Source organism: Barbus barbus (assembly GCF_936440315.1).
Source record: "Barbus barbus genome assembly, chromosome: 3".
In the NCBI taxonomy this organism is placed as follows: domain Eukaryota; kingdom Metazoa; phylum Chordata; class Actinopteri; order Cypriniformes; family Cyprinidae; genus Barbus; species Barbus barbus.
The window spans coordinates 43,001,035-43,018,192 of record NC_136731.1 but is presented as its reverse complement, the minus strand read 5'-3'; the positions used below and the strand labels follow the sequence as shown (position 1 = coordinate 43,018,192).

Here is a 17,158-nt window from a genome sequence, read left to right as displayed (position 1 = left end):
ATGATTGTTACGTAACATCAGACTGAGAATAATAATGAACCAACACAATGGAGGAAAACACACACACACACACCTGATGTCATCAGCAGCAGCCAATCACAACGCAGATCCAACCTCAGCAAGGTCAAATCGACTTTATTAATATGCATGATACAGCCATAACATACTGCATGACACCAGAGGAAAATTACTTTATAAAAACAGCAGGACTCTTAAAAAACAAAAGTTACTTTTAAAAGTGTGTCCATATATCGAAAGTTACACGTTTAGACAAAAACGTCAAAACAAATTTAATAAAAATGCTACATTTCAGTTCTAGAGTCCAACATCTGGAGTTTATATGACAGATTAATAACAAAAACCAAAGGCCAACGTCACAATTCAGATTAAATCACAAAATTGCCATATAAACACAAACAAACTTCATTCTTGTACATTTGAAACACAGTGATTGACGAGAAAATTTTGTTTGCTTTGTAGAATGAAATCAAACATGAGTAGAAAGAGTTTAAACAACAAATCTATCAAAAAAATGTAATATATATATGGAAGAGAAGGACACGCCCACTGAACATCACCATGACAACAGCATGCACTAACGACTCGTCGATTTACGATAGATTCGCCTGTAAGTGCTAGAAACCCGTTTGGAAGAAACAGTCCTGATGACTGACGACATTAGCTTTTAAAATGCAAAAAAATTGTGTATATATATATAAATATATATATGCGTGTATATGCACTTTGTGTGTAATATATATACATATATACACACACACACACACACACACACACACACACACATCCAATTTTTTTCCCTAAAGCATATATATATATACACATATATTATAAAAAAAAAAAAAGCTATGGAGAGAGAAAATGAGAAAAGTAATAAAAATGTCAAATGATCTGTTAAAAATACAATTAAAAAATGTAAAATGTTGATCTGTTAAAAATTAAATTGTAAGCACAGCATTAAAAACAAACCATGATTATTGTAATCTATCCAAATCCATAAACACTGGAAGCACATTATTATTTTCCACCATTTAAAAAACAATAACTTGGAAACCAGTGAAAAACAGCAATAACGTGAGACTAGTGATGCTAATGTCACTGACTAAAACAAATCATGCTCACGCCACAATGGTTTGACCAATGCATATATTTATCTAAAAATGCATGTATTATTTTTAGTTTAATAATACATTAACAATGCAATAATGACTGTCATTGGTAAGAATAAAAAACAACATTTTACACAGAAATTCTTTACACTTGTGTTTTAACTGATGCTGAGCTGCCCGTCTAGTCTGAGGTAAAGATGAATCGCACGTTATTGCCCTGGATTAAACGCTCCAGATCCAGTCTCTCACAGTTAAACTCCTGCACACGCTTGCGTTAAACTAATCGTCCAGTTAACTGCCGTGACGATGCGTTTCAACGAAGCACAGTCGCTATAGTTTTAAAAACCTGCACGATAGAAATGCCGCTTTTTATATGGTAAGATCATTCTGGAAGAACAACGACACTAGTGGACGGATACAAGCGTATATTTACAGACTCGTCTTTCTTTCAAATCTTCGCAAAACGCAATTCTCCAATTCGCACTTACCCTTGAAGTGCACTCATTTTCGTCGAAAAAAGAAAATAATTGCTTCACATCGAAGGTCATGCGCTTGTTTTCTGCGAAAAACCTCTTGTACACAAACACAGACGACGTGTCAAGTAAAAAAAAGAGGAGGAAACAGGCTAAAAACTAGCCAAAAACAGTCGTAAAGTGTTTTCCGTGACAAAACGCTCAGACTGAACGCTAACTTGCCGTCCGCGGTGTGAGACTTTTCCAGTCGGCCGCATTCTCTCGTCTTCATACCGAATAAACCTCTAAAAATGGTTCACATAGGGGTCGTGGAGAGGGCAGAATGAGGTATGAGGAGGTCAGAGGTCAAAGGTTATGCTGTGTTATCATGTGTTTTGTGTCTTCAAGACCATTAAAACGTACTCGCGTCATTCTCGTCCACTTCCTGCGCGGAGCCGCATTACCCACAATCCCCGGCTGTGTAACTGCAGTGTGACTGATGTGTGTCGGGGTGAAGCGTGTCCCTCACAGCGAGCCGTATTTGGCTTCGTACAGCGACATGATCTTCTTGCAGCGGCCGCAGTCTTTGCGTAGCTCGGCCACTTCCTGTCGCAGCGCGGCGTTTTCTCGCTCCAGGAAGGCGGCGCGGACGACGATCTGGTTCTCTTTCAGACGCCGGGCCTCACGAGAGCGCTTCGCCGCCACGTTGTTCTTCTTCCTCCGCGACCAGTATTTATCATCCTGTGGAAAAATGCAAACATCGTTACTGAGGCAGGTAAAACGATTTAAGTTGTAACTTTACATTTTATGTTGTACCATTAACAAAAACATACTGTAAAAGATTATTGTCATAGTCTGTATCGCATGTATTATTAACAGTGTACTTTTTCAGCAGCCTTGGTTCCCGAAGTGTTTATTTTTTAATACAGGGATTTTAAAAAGTCTTCTTTTAAGAGCTATAAGCCATAAAGCGAACCAACCAGCTACGACGAGCATCACAACATTACAAACTTTGTCTTTTAGTCTGATTTTCAAATAATTATTCGCAAGGATAAAAGAGCTTTAAGTAAGAAAGAAAGAAAGGAAAATAATTGATTTAAAGTTGTTAATTTTGACAACAGAAGCAAGTTACTTTAGGTTTGATGCAAAACTAGATTCATCAGTGTTATTTTAGTATCACTGACATGCTACTACAATTTTATTAACATTAGAGCTTTAGTCATTTAGTTGCATGATGACATTACTATTAATATATTTTTAATTTAACTATACAATTTGTACTTCAACTTCCCGTTATTTTAGTACTTCAAATTAAAATTAAGTAGCAAGTTTTAGTTAACAATAATAATTTCCCTAATTTATGTTCCAGGACTTATTCTGAATAATCAATAAATACAAATTAGTATATGATCCATTTTGGTACCAACTGTATTTCATTGTATATCAATCTGTCACACATAAAATTCCTGCTCTAAATTTTTTGTCCAGTTTTACCTGGAAAATTCACATAATAGACAAAGAGTAATTCTGGTTGACTTTAACATGATAGATCAATCAAAAGTTGGCAAACAATAGTATAGTATGCGCTGCTAATGCTAAATAACAGCATGTTAACTCCTAAGAATCAAATTGAATCATTATAATTGAAATATATTTCCTGGATGTCTAGCGAGAGGCCTGTGTCATGAGAGCCACATGTTTGCTACCATCTCACGGTTTCCCGATTTTCAGTCGGTTCAGTCTCACCTTTGCATCTTCAGGAACGAACACTTTCTTGGCTTTCTTGATCATGGGCTGTGGTTTGAGCTCGTCCTCAGAGAAGCGGTGTTTCCGGGGATTGAAGAGCTCTCCTCCGGGAACGCTGGACAGGACCAGATCCGTGGGGTCCGGCTGGAAGGCCACGCTCACCTCGATCTCCTCCGGGTCGATCGGAGTGGGTGTCACACGGTCACCTTTGGGTTCTGGAAGGTAAAAACAGAGCGATGTACAGCCGTTATAATAAAATCGACAGATTAAACCCATGACCAGAGAAAATAACGAACCTGATGAAGAGTTTCTGTTTCTCTGCTGGTTTAAGTATGTATGTGTGCTTTGACTGATAAATGAATGGTCTGTAGGTTCAAACAGCATGGATTGTTAAAGAATCTCATGTTAATGCCTATTTTTAGATACACCAGATCATTCATAATTTATTATTATTATTATTTTAATTTGGATCTAAACATCAGATTAACACTTGAATTTAAAACTAAAGATTTAAAGCAGTCAAACTGACACCAAAAAACTAAAATAATAATAATAAATATCCCTAATATTATCAAAATAGCCCTAACCTTCAGAACTGCCAGTTTAAATCATGCAAGTTATTTTTTTCTTCTTGGATTTTTAAAAAACGTTGAAATCTCACAATTCAGACTTTTCTTATTCTGATTTAATATCCTGCAAGTTAAATTATAATTATATAATCTTACAACTAACCTTCTTCTCTGAATTCTGAGTTAACGTCTTACAATGCAGTTTGTGTTTTGTTTTGCACAACACCGAATTAAATAAATAATACTTTATTTCACAGTTTTCACTTCTGACCGAATTTAACGCAGAATTGTTTGAAAAAAAAAGTCTGAAGTGTGAGATCATAAAGTGTCATAATGACCTTTTTTCAAATTTACACTTTCATTCCACTTCAGATATATTTTAATAAACTGGATGACACACGTTTGAATCTGGTTCAAACCTATGACACACATCAGATGAGATCTACAAAGTTGTCACATTTAAACTATTTAACATTACACACAAACTCTTCCTCAGCTTGATCCCTTTTTATTCTTTCCCATTTTTTGTTTCACGTGTATTAAAAAAAATTGTCATGCTTACGAGCTCCACAATTATATTACTATAAGCCAGGACGTAGTGCATGTTAATGCAAACTAACCAGATTTTTATGATATTACGTTTCTGACCTCGAGGTTGATTTCTTCCATGTTTACGATCTCACAATTTAAACCATCACACCATCCATTCCAAACATATGCTATTGCAAAGAAAAACAGTATTTGTGAAGCTACTTTGAAAACCTAGTTAGTTAAGTTGCTCTAGAGTCATTCAACTACAGTCAAGCTACTCTTCTGATACACTACATTACTGAAGCTATTTAGGGGGCTATATATGTGACCCTGGACCACAAAACCAGTCATAAGGGTCAATTTTTCAAAAGTGAGATTTATACATCATCTTCAATCTGAATAAATAAGCTTTCCATTGATGTATGGAAAGCTTATTGATGGTTTTTTATGATCAGACAATATTTGGCCGAGAGACAGCTATTTGAAAATCTGGAATCGGAGGGTGCAAACAAATCTAAATATTGAGAAAATCTCCTTTAAAGTTGGTTCAAATGAAGTTTTTAGCAATGCATATTACTAATTAAGTTTTGATATATTTACGGTAGGAAATTCACTAAATATCTTCATGGAACATGATCTTTACTTAATATCCTAAAGATTTTTGTCATAAAAGAAAAATTGATAATTTTGACCCATATAGTGTATTTTTGGCTATAGCTACAAATATATCCCAGCGACTGAAGACTGGTTTTGTGCTCCAGGGTCACATATAATATCAGTGGTACAACAACAATGAAACGTGCTTGTTTGTCATCTCACCTGCTTTCGTCTCAATGCTCACAGCGAGCGAGTCGTCCTCAGGCTCTTCCTCGTCCTTGTGCTCCTCCTCAGGCATCTGCGGGACGGCCGCCGGCTCATCAGAGGAATCATGCGTGTCGCTGTCTAGCCGCTCTGCCTCGGGACACTTGCTCAGCTCCTCCTCCTCCAGTGTGATGGGAATCTCGTTCTCCAGCAGGAACTCGTCCAGGTCCATGTACTCCAGGTGGAAGTTCTCGCCGTCGTACGGGATGGTTTTGTCCCAGATGGCAGGGGTGAGAGAGGCAGAGACGCTCCCCGAACCGCCGCTGCCACCAGACGTCCCATCGCTGATCGAATCATGTTTCTCCTTCCCAATGTCTGTGCGAGAGAAACTACAGTTTAGTCAAATACCAAAGCAGCAGTAGAAATTTGCTTTATGGGAGTCTGATGAATAATACACAAAATAAAACAGAAACATGCAATAGAATAAAATCAAAACAAGATGTTAAAATGTACTGCATAATTTCTGTACCGTACAAAGTTAAATTTATTTCTAAAGCACATTTAAACACAGCAAAGCTGATCAAAATTAATTACGGCACAATAACATAAATAGCATACATGATGTACAACGATATTAAATGCAAAGGAACAGAATAATACAATGTCACAATGTGAAAAAAGGTTTAATTTATTAATTTCTCCTCTTGGTTTTGATGTCAACATATTCTTGGCAGGTTTCTGAAATTTGGACCTTCAGACATCCAACTTCACTTCGATTTTCTGCAGTAAAAACTGTTCACATGGCACATATTAGTGTGTTATCAGTAACTACCCATGTTATTTATCAGTTTAAATGTCAGAAAAGACTTTAGACAATTGTGTGAGATGTCAAAGATTGACACGCCGACAGATGCCCTAATGCGGGTCATTATCAAGCCAGATGATAAGAATATTATTAATAAAGTTCATAAAGGGCAGGTCAGTCTTTACCACAGTAAAAGCACAAGACTAACATGTTATATCCACAAAACGTGATCAATAACTAAAATGCGTTATGAGTGTGGTAAAATATATCACATTGATGGTATGAATATAACATAATGGTGCTACAATTCTTGTACAGGTGTTTTTTAAGGATACACAAAGGTTCTTCAAAGAACACAATGGTTCTACCTTACAATAAATGCCCAAGTATCCAAATATATACCAAAAACTACCACATGTAGAAGATACTTTTGCATCTTTGATAGATAATTTCACCATTGTTTTTAGCATGTTAGGCATTCAACATGTGTTAAGACACAATTTATTGAATTCGATGATGTACAACAGGCGTGTATCATGATATTTTAGAGACAACCTGCAAAAACGACCATTTAGAAGCGAAACTATATTAAAATGCGGCGGTATTTGAGTCAGATATGATGGATCTGGAGCAGCACTCTTCTGAGGGAACTCTCTGTTCTTTTGGGCGACCAATCAGCGCGCAGCTGTAGAGGTGAATCTGAGCGACCAATCAGCGCGCAGCTGTGAATCTGAGCGACCAATCAGCGCGCAGCTGTGAATCTGAGCGACCAATCAGCGCGCAGCTGTAGAGGTGAAGCCAAGTGCACGACTAACGTTACAAACTCGATTTCAACGGAACCGTTTGTGTATTTTATTTGTATTTTGTCAGGTTTATGGCTCTCACCGTCGTCTTGATCCTCCAGTATGTTTGGAGGAGGAATATTCATGATCTTCTTTGAAACAAAACCGGACGATTTCTGCGGACCGATGGCCACCGTCACTAACGTCTGTCCGGGCATCATTAGCGTGATATTATCCGAGGAAAAGCACAAACGTCGCTTGTATCCGTGAATCCTCCTGTTTCTGTTTGAGAAAATACAGCCAAAACAACACCGTAGCGATCCACTCCAAGCGTACTGGCTAACACTCACATATTCATGATGAACGCGAAGCGCTGATTGGTTGTCTCATGAATATTTAAACAGCTGGGGCGTGTCGATGCAGTTCTTAACAATAGGGTCTAGCTGCAGACATAGGGCGAGTGGAGCTCCACTCAAGAGCGGAAATACGTCACCTCCACTCGCGACGCGTCCGCCATGTTGGTCCGGGCAAAGGTGAGTGGAGCTCCACTCAAGAGCGGAAATACGTCACCTCCACTCGCCGAAATACGTCACCTCCACTCGCGACGTGTCCGCCATGTTGGTCCGGGCAAGGGCGAGTGGAGCTCCACTCAAGAGCGGAAATACGTCACCTCCACTCGCTATTTATTAATTGTTATATACACATGTATAAATGGTGCTTTGCATATAATGTCACCTCTTTGTACATAATGTTGATATTTTCTGTACTTTTATCTTGGCATTAATAATAATAAACTAAGCTTTTACGGTTTATGACACGACAGCGCTCTCTTTATTATTTTTTTGCCCCAGCAATTTGCACTACAGACATAAAACCATAGAAGTAGGTTTAAAATACACATTTTGAGGTCCTCTGCCTTTTGTTCATGTTTATTTTTTAACTATACATATTTCAACTACCAATGTAACATTCCATACATTTTAGAAAGTAAACACAGTGTGATATTTAGCAGTGAACATTAAATGAAACATTTGTATTTTAAGCTAAATAACAACATATACCTTCTTTTTTTTAAATATATATACATTTTTTTTTTTTTTGTTATATTAAATTTTGTCTGGTCTGTTTTTCGGTGTATGTGGTATAATCTGTAAAGCATGTTGGTCAGCCTGTTGTATATGTGCTATACAAATGAAATTAACTTGAACAAATCAAATAGTAAAATAATGACTAATTTCCACAATTTAACAATTTTAATGGAGTAAAAAAAACAAAAAAAACAACATCTTACACTATATTGAAAACATGAATTGCAAGTAACCAAAATTGTTACAGTAAAGACACACTGTGTGCGCGCATATACACACTCTTTCACTCTTTGCCTGTTCCAAGACCTCCATCGTCTGTAAAGCAATCCCAGCTACAGTAGTCAAGGTGGTCATCTGAGGAGTAAAACCCCAAAAGCACTCCCCGTTGTCCATTTCCCTGGTAGCCATCCCCACAGTCTTTGTAAAGCTGGCTGCACTGTAGGCGACTGCACCTAGAGATGGTGTACGGCTTTCTGTACATTTCATTATGTCTCTTTGAATATATTTTCCAATTCACTACACCTGTTCAGAATCAAAACACAGTTATGACAGAACATTAAGTCACAATTCAGACAATAAATGAACATCTTTAACTGTCAAAAGTTTCATGTTGGAAATGGAAGAGAGTAAGATTACCCACAAAAAACAAGAGGGGGCAACCACACTTCTTGAACTCACTATCAAGCCAGCTGAAGTGTGCCTCCTGTTGAAAATGCTCCTGGCTGACAATGTTGTTAAATCTCTGGCATGTCAAATCTGCCTGAGGATTGCAGAGCAGCCATCTGATATGGCATGTCATCCTGAACATAAGAACAGTTGTAAGGTAATTCAAAACAATTAACATTAAACATTTTTATGTTAACACTAAGACTTCACTTACAATGGTGAAATCAAATGCTGCCTCCATAGTTATGTACCAGACATAATATAAAAGCATAAAGGCTGATATTTTGCCATGTCTGTGTATGAGCAAAAATTCACAAAGATTAATAAAAATGAGGTGCTCAGTAATAGCGTTAATGGGCATAATGGACATGGTGTGGACACAATGGATGTTGTGTGGACATCAATAAACATCCTGAAAATGAGCTTGGCAACTCACCATAACCATGAATACTCCACAGTCAATCCCAAAATGTTGTAGGGGTAGTCCCTGTTTGAAGAAAGAACACCCATTTTGAAGAATTTACAATGATGGTCAACCTTATACATGTTGTTCTTGTACATTTTCATTGTACTGTAAATGAATATTACCTCAACATCCAAGCCTGACTGTTCTTCCCATGGCCCAGGAATGAGCTGTTGTGTAACAGCCCTGATAAAAATCAAGACAGCGTTACGAGGAATATTTACAATTTAAATACACAGAGTATGATTCAGCTGGGGAACACAAACAATGCAGAACATTCAGTGTTTGGTTGAACAAGAAATGCCAACAATGCTTACATCCTCTGAACGTGAGGAGGTTCTATATCTGTGCAGTTTTCCTAAGCAGCATTGAAAAGTCAGGGGAACGTGACTGCCAAAAGTAGTTGCATTAATGTGGGCAAGTCAGGGGAACATGACTGCCAAAATAGATCATCCTGTTGTAACCTCAAGATGTCTCGGTAGGGCTTGTGGCCAAAGCCTTGTTCCCGCTGTGCATACAGTGAATCGAGGAACAGTATTCCTCTTTTGAGTGGCAGCATCACCTATGAGAATAGTCTTGGCAATGAGATAACTTGTCAAGTGGAATATTCCAATAAGTGTTGCAAAAAGGAATCTTCGTATGCTTCTTTTTAACATCAACGGTGTAGCTTGACAAACTTTCTTAGAATGCATGCATCACTTACACATAGCAAAAAATGCCCTTGTGTCCACAGCGGGAATATAAGTGCATCTTTCTCTGTGGAGTCGACCTTAAAGAAAGCATATTATGTTGCCAATTCAAATCAGTTTATTTATTGCTGTACAAATGGGTAGGTCCTTACAGGAAGACTGTCTAAAGGGTCACAATTCAAGGGTGGGAGCCATGTTGGGGGGATGTGGAGGTCCATAATAAAGATATTTTTCCCCTACAGAAAGACAGCTGACTTACTTTCTTCATTGTACTACACAGAACTCACATAGGTCCCACTAAAATATAGATTGCTGATGGCAGTAAGTGTTGCACAATGCTGCCCACAATGGTATGAAGGGCCAACATCTACAAGGAAAATGAAACACTTAGACTTATTGATGCTAATATTAATTAATGCCACTGCATTTGATCTGAGAGTAGCATTCACCTATCCCCAACACTAAACTGCTCCCAGTTAATAGGCATTAGTTCAACATTGCTCGCTAGAAATGTCTAATTCCATCGTGTTCATTCATCCATTTGTGCGTAATTTCATCCAAACCCTGTGCGTTCTGCTTGCACTGAACGTTACGACAGCGTCAGTTCACCATTGTAGCAATGATAAGATAAAATTACCTGAGTTAAAGTTTGAAGAACTCACAGCGACGCCATTTTGAATTATTTATGTGTGGAGGTGACGTATTTCCTGTTAGCGAGTGGAGCTCCACTCGCCCACGGTCTGCAGCCAGACCCCTCTCGTTCTTAAAGAGCCCAAGGCGGATTCTCGCTCTGTGATTGGTCATCCAGCTCTACAAACAATGTCTTTGTTCCGAAAACAAACGAAGAGTGTCCATATAAATACTCCAACACGGGAAACATGCTAAATACACTCAACAATTGGCTTAATTAACTGTAAATGCATCAGAAAATGGCAATTCATAGATTTTATTTCTACATACATCAACGGCGACAATTCAATATCCATATAGCACGTTTTAGTCCGCTTCTTGGCACTTTAAAACATCTTTATTAAAGACAAGAAGTGTGTTAATGTGCTACCGCAGTTGTATTTTTCCACCATAGTGCTGAGCTCATGCCTTCACACGTGCCGCCAGCGCGCGCGTACACTGGGTGGGCGGGGCTTCTGCACGTGCCGAGTACAGCTGATGCCCCACTGGCAAGAACGATGGACGACGCGTCACCGCTTCCTTCCATTATAGAAAAGTGAAGCGAATACATCTCAAGACGGCCTAAGAACAAAATATTTGAAATTTCCAGTTGCACCAAAGGCAAAGGAAGTCCATTTTTAAAATTCTTAATGGAGTATATCCCTCTAGAGAATTTTTGAGATGACGATTCGGCCTTGATGTTAACAACTGATCCCTTTGTGATGATCAAATTGAAACTACGGAACATATTTTTTATGATTGTAAATTTGCCTGTGCTTTTTGGGAAGATTTGCAGTATTGGTTATTTCCTAAATTTGAAGATTTACATGTTTTAACAAAGAAACATTTATTATTTGGTTTCTTTTTGAAAGATGAAACACATGATTTAGCAATTAACACAATTATTGTCCTTGGGAATTTTTTCTTGAAATCGATTCTTGAAAATTCTTCCAAATTTCTATGTATTTCAAAAGGAACTGTGTCATTATTTTTTGTCACTGAAACGAATGAAGAAGAAGAATGCTGTAAATTTCTGTAATTTAGTAGAAAATCTTCAACTTGCTGCAAACCCCTAGTATCTGTGTATATATATATATATATATATATATATATATATATATATATATATATATATACACTCACCTAAAGGATTATTAGGAACACCATACTAATACTGTGTTTGACCCCCTTTCGCCTTCAGAACTGCCTTAATTCTACGTGGCATTGATTCAACAAGGTGCTGAAAGCATTCTTTAGAAATGTTGGCCCATATTGATAGGATAGCATCTTGCAGTTGATGGAGATTTGTGGGATGCACATCCAGGGCACGAAGCTCCCGTTCCACCACATCCCAAAGATGCTCTATTGGGTTGAGATCTGGTGACTGTGGGGGCCATTTTAGTACAGTGAACTCATTGTCATGTTCAAGAAACCAATTTGAAATGATTCAAGCTTTGTGACATGGTGCATTATCCTGCTGGAAGTAGCCATCAGAGGATGGGTACATGGTGGTCATAAAGGGATGGACATGGTCAGAAACAATGCTCAGGTAGGCCGTGGCATTTAAACGATGCCCAATTGGCACTAAGGGGCCTAAAGTGTGCCAAGAAAACATCCCCCACAACATTACACCACCACCACCAGCCTGCACAGTGATAACAAGGCATGATGGATCCATGTTCTCATTCTGTTTACGCCAAATTCTGACTCTACCATCTGAATGTCTCAACAGAAATCGAGACTCATCAGACCAGGCAACATTTTTCCAGTCTTCAACCGTCCAATTTTGGTGAGCTCGTGCAAATTGTAGCCTCTTTTTCCTATTTGTAGTGGAGATGAGTGGTACCCGGTGGGGTCTTCTGCTGTTGTAGCCCATCCGCCTCAAGGTTGTGCGTGTTGTGGCTTCACAAATGCTTTGCTGCATACCTCGGTTGTAACGAGTGGTTATTTCAGTCAAAGTTGCTCTTCTATCAGCTTGAATCAGTCGGCCCATTCTCCTCTGACCTCTAGCATCAACAAGGCATTTTCGCCCACAGGACTGCCGCATACTGGATGTTTTTCCCTTTTCACACCATTCTTTGTAAACCCTAGAAATGGTTGTGCGTGAAAATCCCAGTAACTGAGCAGATTGTGAAATACTCAGACCGGCACGTCTGGCACCAACAACCATGCCACGTTCAAAATTGCTTAAATCACCTTTCTTTCCCATTCTGACATTCAGTTTGGAGTTCAGGAGATTGTCTTGACCAGGACCACACCCCTAAATGCATTGAAGCAACTGCCATGTGATTGGTTGATTAGATAATTGCATTAATGAGAAATTGAACAGGTGTTCCTAATAATCCTTTAGGTGAGTGTATATATATATATATATATTTTTTTTTTTTTTTTTTTTTTTTTTCTCTCTCTCTTCTCCTTTATTATGATGCTTGTCTGTTGTCTCATTAAGAAATTTAGCATTTTGTATCAGGCCATTTATGGTTGTAAAGTTTACACTGTTCAATAAATTAAAAAACAACAACAACAACAACAAAAAAAATACATTCTTGAGTAAATGACATCATTTGGAGCCTGAGTCTGCGCTGTAGAGCTTCTTTTGGGATTTCTACAAAGCATTTGACACTCTTGAACATAATTTTATTTTTCTTAGTCTTAAAAGGTTTGGTTTTGGTCCTTTTTTTTGGTAATGTAATTAGAACTTTATATTGTAATGCTAACAGCTCAATTAAATTGAAGCATGGCACTTCATCTAGATTTGATATTAAAAGGGGTATACGTCAAGGTTGTCCCATTTCTCCCTATTTATTTTTATTGGCTGCGCAGCTATTAGCTACGGAAGTTCTAAGCGGCCATGCATTATTATAATTTTTCTGTCTTGTTTTGTCGTTATCACGACTTAATTTTCTCGTGATCTCGACATAACGAAAGTTGTTTTGTCATTATCACGACTTAATTTTCTCGTGATCTCGACATAACGAAAGTTGTTTTGTCGTTATCACGACTTAATTTTCTCGTGATCTCGACATAACGAAAGTTGTTTTGTTGCTATCACGACTTAATTTTCTCGTGATCTCGACATAACGAAAGTTGTTTTGTCATTATCACGACTTAATTTTCTCGTGATCTCGACATAACGAAAGTTGTTTTGTCATTATCACGACTTAATTTTCTCGTGATCTCGACATAACGAAAGTTGTTTTGTCGTTATCACGACTTAATTTTCTCGTGATCTCGACATAACGAAAGTTGTTTTGTCATTATCACGACTTAATTTTCTCGTGATCGTGACATAACGAAAGTTGTTTTGTCGTTATCACGACATAATTTTCTCGTGATCTCGACATAACGAAAGTTGTTTTGTCATTATCACGACTTAATTTTCTCGTGATCTCGACATAACGAAAGTTGTTTTGTCATTATCACGACTTAATTTTCTCGTGATCTCGACATAACGAAAGTTGTTTTGTCGTTATCACGACTTAATTTTCTCGTGATCTCGACATAACGAAAGTTGTTTTGTCATTATCACGACTTAATTTTCTCGTGATCTCGACATAACGAAAGTTGTTTTGTCATTATCACGACTTAATTTTCTCGTGATCTCGACATAACGAAAGTTGTTTTGTCGTTATCACGACTTAATTTTCTCGTGATCTCGACATAACGAAAGTTGTTTTGTCATTATCACGACTTAATTTTCTCGTGATCGTGACATAACGAAAGTTGTTTTGTCGTTATCACGACATAATTTTCTCGTGATCTCGACATAACGAAAGTTGTTTTGTCGTTATCACGACTTAATTTTCTCGTGATCTCGACATAACGAAAGTTGTTTTGTCGCTATCACGACTTAATTTTCTCGTGATCTCGACATAACGAAAGTTGTTTTGTCGTTATCACGACATAATTTTCTCGTGATCTCGACATAACGAAAGTTGTTTTGTCGTTATCACGACTTAAATTTTTCGTGATCTCGACATAACGAAAGTTGTTTTGTTGTTATCACGACTTAATTTTCTCGTGATCTCGACATAACGAAAGTTGTTTTGTCGTTATCACGACTTAATTTTCTCTGTGTATTCGGCATGAGAAAATGCTATAGCAGCATCATCTCAGCATCATGGATGATCGTATTCGCTTTTACTTTGATCAGGGACTAACTCAAACTGAAATAGCTCTGTGTCTGTCAGTGATTGACGACTTACACATAAGTGTTCGACACTTGAGAAGGAGGCTGTCGGGTCTGCAACTTTATCGTCGAAGACAATATAGCGACCCTGATTTTCTCACGATAGCTACAATTACGTTGTGAGAAAACGGTTTTTACGTTGAGATCAACAACTTTCGTTATGTCGAGATAATGACAAAACAACTTTCGTTATGTCGAGATCACAAGAAAATTAAGTCGTGATAACGACAAAACAAGGCAGAAAAATTATAATAATGCATGGCCGCTTAGAACTTCCGTAATTAGCAGACCATGTTAAGCAAAGTAATCTTACAGGATCTCTATTGCAGGGAGAGAAGTGCTCATCAGTCAGTTGGTGGATGACACTACTCTCTTCTTGAAAAATAGTGATCAGTAGCTTTAGGAGTAATAGATGCGTTCTCCAAAGCAGCTGGTTTACACCTGAATATTTCTAAATGTGAATTACTGTCTATTATGGATTGTACTGTTTCATCAATTTGTAATATTCCGATTAAAGAAAAAGTAGTTTATTTAGGAATTATTATAACCAAAAATGAATCTACACGCTGTAATGATAATTTTATCCCAATTATAGAAAAACCTCATAAAAAACTTAACCAGTGGCTTCAAAGGAATATTTCTTTAAAAGGAAGGGTATTATTTACTAAAGCTGAAGGTTTATCTAGATTGACGTATGCAGCTTTGGCTTTACATTTGGAAATTAAAATTTGTAAAATGATAGATAATCTGTTATTTAATTTTGTTTGGAGGAATCGTAATCATTATATTAAGAAAACAGTTGTGATGAACACGTATGAAAATGGAGGACTGAATTTTCTAGATTTCAATACTCTAAATTACACTTTTAAAGCTAATTGGATGAAACACTTCTTAAAATGTCCCTCGTCGATTTGGAATTATATCCCTAATTATATTTTTTCACAGCTGGGTGGCCTACATTTTCTTTCTCTATGTAATTATAATATTGAAAAATTACCTGTTCAACTCTCGGCATTCCAAGCAAATGCTTCTTGCTTGGTCTCTTATTTATAAGCATAATTTCTCTCCACACTCTTTTTCTATTTGGAACAATCGTAATATACTCTATAAAAATAAGTCTTAATTTTTTTCAGAACTGGTATAACAGTAAAATAATTTTAGTATGTGATCTTTTTAATGAAAATGGTCTCAATGTTATATTATATTGTAACTACATCTGATATTTCATTGTTCATTAATAAAAAAAAAAATAGAGCTTCGTTTGGAGGCGGAGTCTGCGCAGTAGAGTCGTGGGGCGGAGCCGCAGACCCAATCAACTATGACACGCCCCGTTTTTATAGCTTCAAATTATTAGCTAAAATCAAACTTACCACAAAAACGAACAGTTGAACATATATCAGCGTGATAACAACTACTTTAACCTGTTAACCCGCATCGGCCCGCGGGCGGGCCGGAAGGGCGTGGTCGGGCGTGGTCGGACTTTTTATTACCTTTGTTTTAGAACAATATTCAATCAATTATCATTAACTATATATCATTTGAAAGCTAAAACACTCAAGATTAACGATGTGAGCTTGTTTTTGAAATCAATACACCAGAGAGGAAAGGGTTAACAGAAATGCTGAAAGACCGGCCATTTAAAATGAACAAAGCGAACCGCAGTACTCACGTTTGATCGCCAATAGCGCTGGTCAGCTCAGACTATTCCAAGACACACCAGCATACATTTCAAGAGAAGGGTCCACTCTTCAAAATGCATCCACTTTTTAATCCAAAACAACGAAAAAATAGGGGAAAACACGATAGATCCTCCTTTGTTTACATAAGCGATTCGAGTTATAGTTATCGATAGCGTCCATTTTCCAATAAATATCGATTATAATTCGTATTCCAGCTTTGAAACGCCATCTATTTCCAGCAGAATCGTCTCTTCCGAGTAAGAATAGCCCTCCCTCGTCTCTCTCCTTCAATCGCAGGAGCTGTTATAACCCGGGACAGTAAGCGCGTCCGTGAATGGGTCAGCGAGGTGTCAATCCGGACACATCACAATAGGGGTGTTTGAACCCAGCCAATGCCTCGCCAGCACAGTTTTGATGGATGGAAGTGTTAGCCAACCACAAGGACGTTTAAAGTGATTGACAGTTTGAATAGTTTACGTAAGATTGTTTAGAGAATAGCTCGGCGTATTGTCCGTGTGTTTTCGTGCGCTCTCGGGTTACGCATGAAGCGTACACATAATGGCGTCGCAGCGCTACACAGACTGGCTATCAGCGAACAGATGTTGTCCAAAGCTCACATCTGAATCTCTCCATCATGGATCTTCGACTTGAGAAGTGTTTCTGTGGCGTTTGGTGGTGTTTTGGAGGACGTGGGGAGAAAAATGGCTAATTTAGTAGCCGAATACGCGCTGAGATCGCTGGGAAGCGTGGATAGCATTAGCACGTAAGTGTCTCCACCCTCCTCTTGAATGTTTATGTGTCTTTATCATGTATTTGCAGCTTTTGTTTCATGTTAGCTGTTTTAGATTCTAAAAATGACAACGGAGAGGGATAATATGAGGGGATTACATGAGTTTTGTTCG

At 37.9% G+C, this 17,158-nt stretch overlaps 2 protein-coding genes across 9 annotated transcripts; both read right to left on the bottom strand.

Annotated features, from left to right (window-relative positions):
* Nucleotides 1-75: 75 nt before the first annotated feature.
* LOC306852306 (thyrotroph embryonic factor-like) lies at nt 76-7,175 on the bottom strand. The gene is made up of 4 exons (XM_079389021.1): nt 6,917-7,175; nt 5,245-5,601; nt 3,326-3,540; nt 76-2,320 (listed from the first exon to the last, which is right to left on the bottom strand). The coding sequence occupies exons 1-4, from the start codon at nt 7,032-7,034 to the stop codon at nt 2,105-2,107; spliced, it is 906 nt and encodes a 301-aa protein (XP_079245147.1). The 5' UTR covers nt 7,035-7,175; the 3' UTR covers nt 76-2,104.
* Nucleotides 7,176-7,617: 442 nt separating this feature from the next.
* LOC306852369 (uncharacterized protein) lies at nt 7,618-16,539 on the bottom strand. Of its 8 annotated transcripts, none has more exons than XR_013782581.1 (8): nt 16,247-16,521; nt 10,357-10,542; nt 9,734-9,799; nt 9,156-9,592; nt 9,004-9,054; nt 8,782-8,860; nt 8,580-8,701; nt 7,917-8,423 (listed from the first exon to the last, which is right to left on the bottom strand). XR_013782581.1 is itself a non-coding variant. In XM_079389119.1 (8 exons), the coding sequence occupies exons 5-8, from the start codon at nt 9,161-9,163 to the stop codon at nt 8,185-8,187; spliced, it is 420 nt and encodes a 139-aa protein (XP_079245245.1). In that variant the 5' UTR covers nt 9,164-9,216; nt 9,495-9,592; nt 9,734-9,799; nt 10,357-10,542; nt 16,247-16,517; the 3' UTR covers nt 7,917-8,184. The 8 variants fall into 8 exon arrangements, 6 of the variants coding, with proteins under 6 accessions (XP_079245242.1, XP_079245245.1, XP_079245241.1 ...); XM_079389119.1 differs by lacking the exon at nt 8,782-8,860 and having other exon boundaries at nt 9,156-9,216; nt 9,495-9,592; nt 16,247-16,517; XR_013782582.1 differs by lacking the exons at nt 9,734-9,799; nt 16,247-16,521 and adding an exon at nt 10,680-10,827 and having other exon boundaries at nt 7,618-8,423; nt 9,156-9,216.
* Between the last annotated feature and the right edge of the window lie 619 nt (nt 16,540-17,158).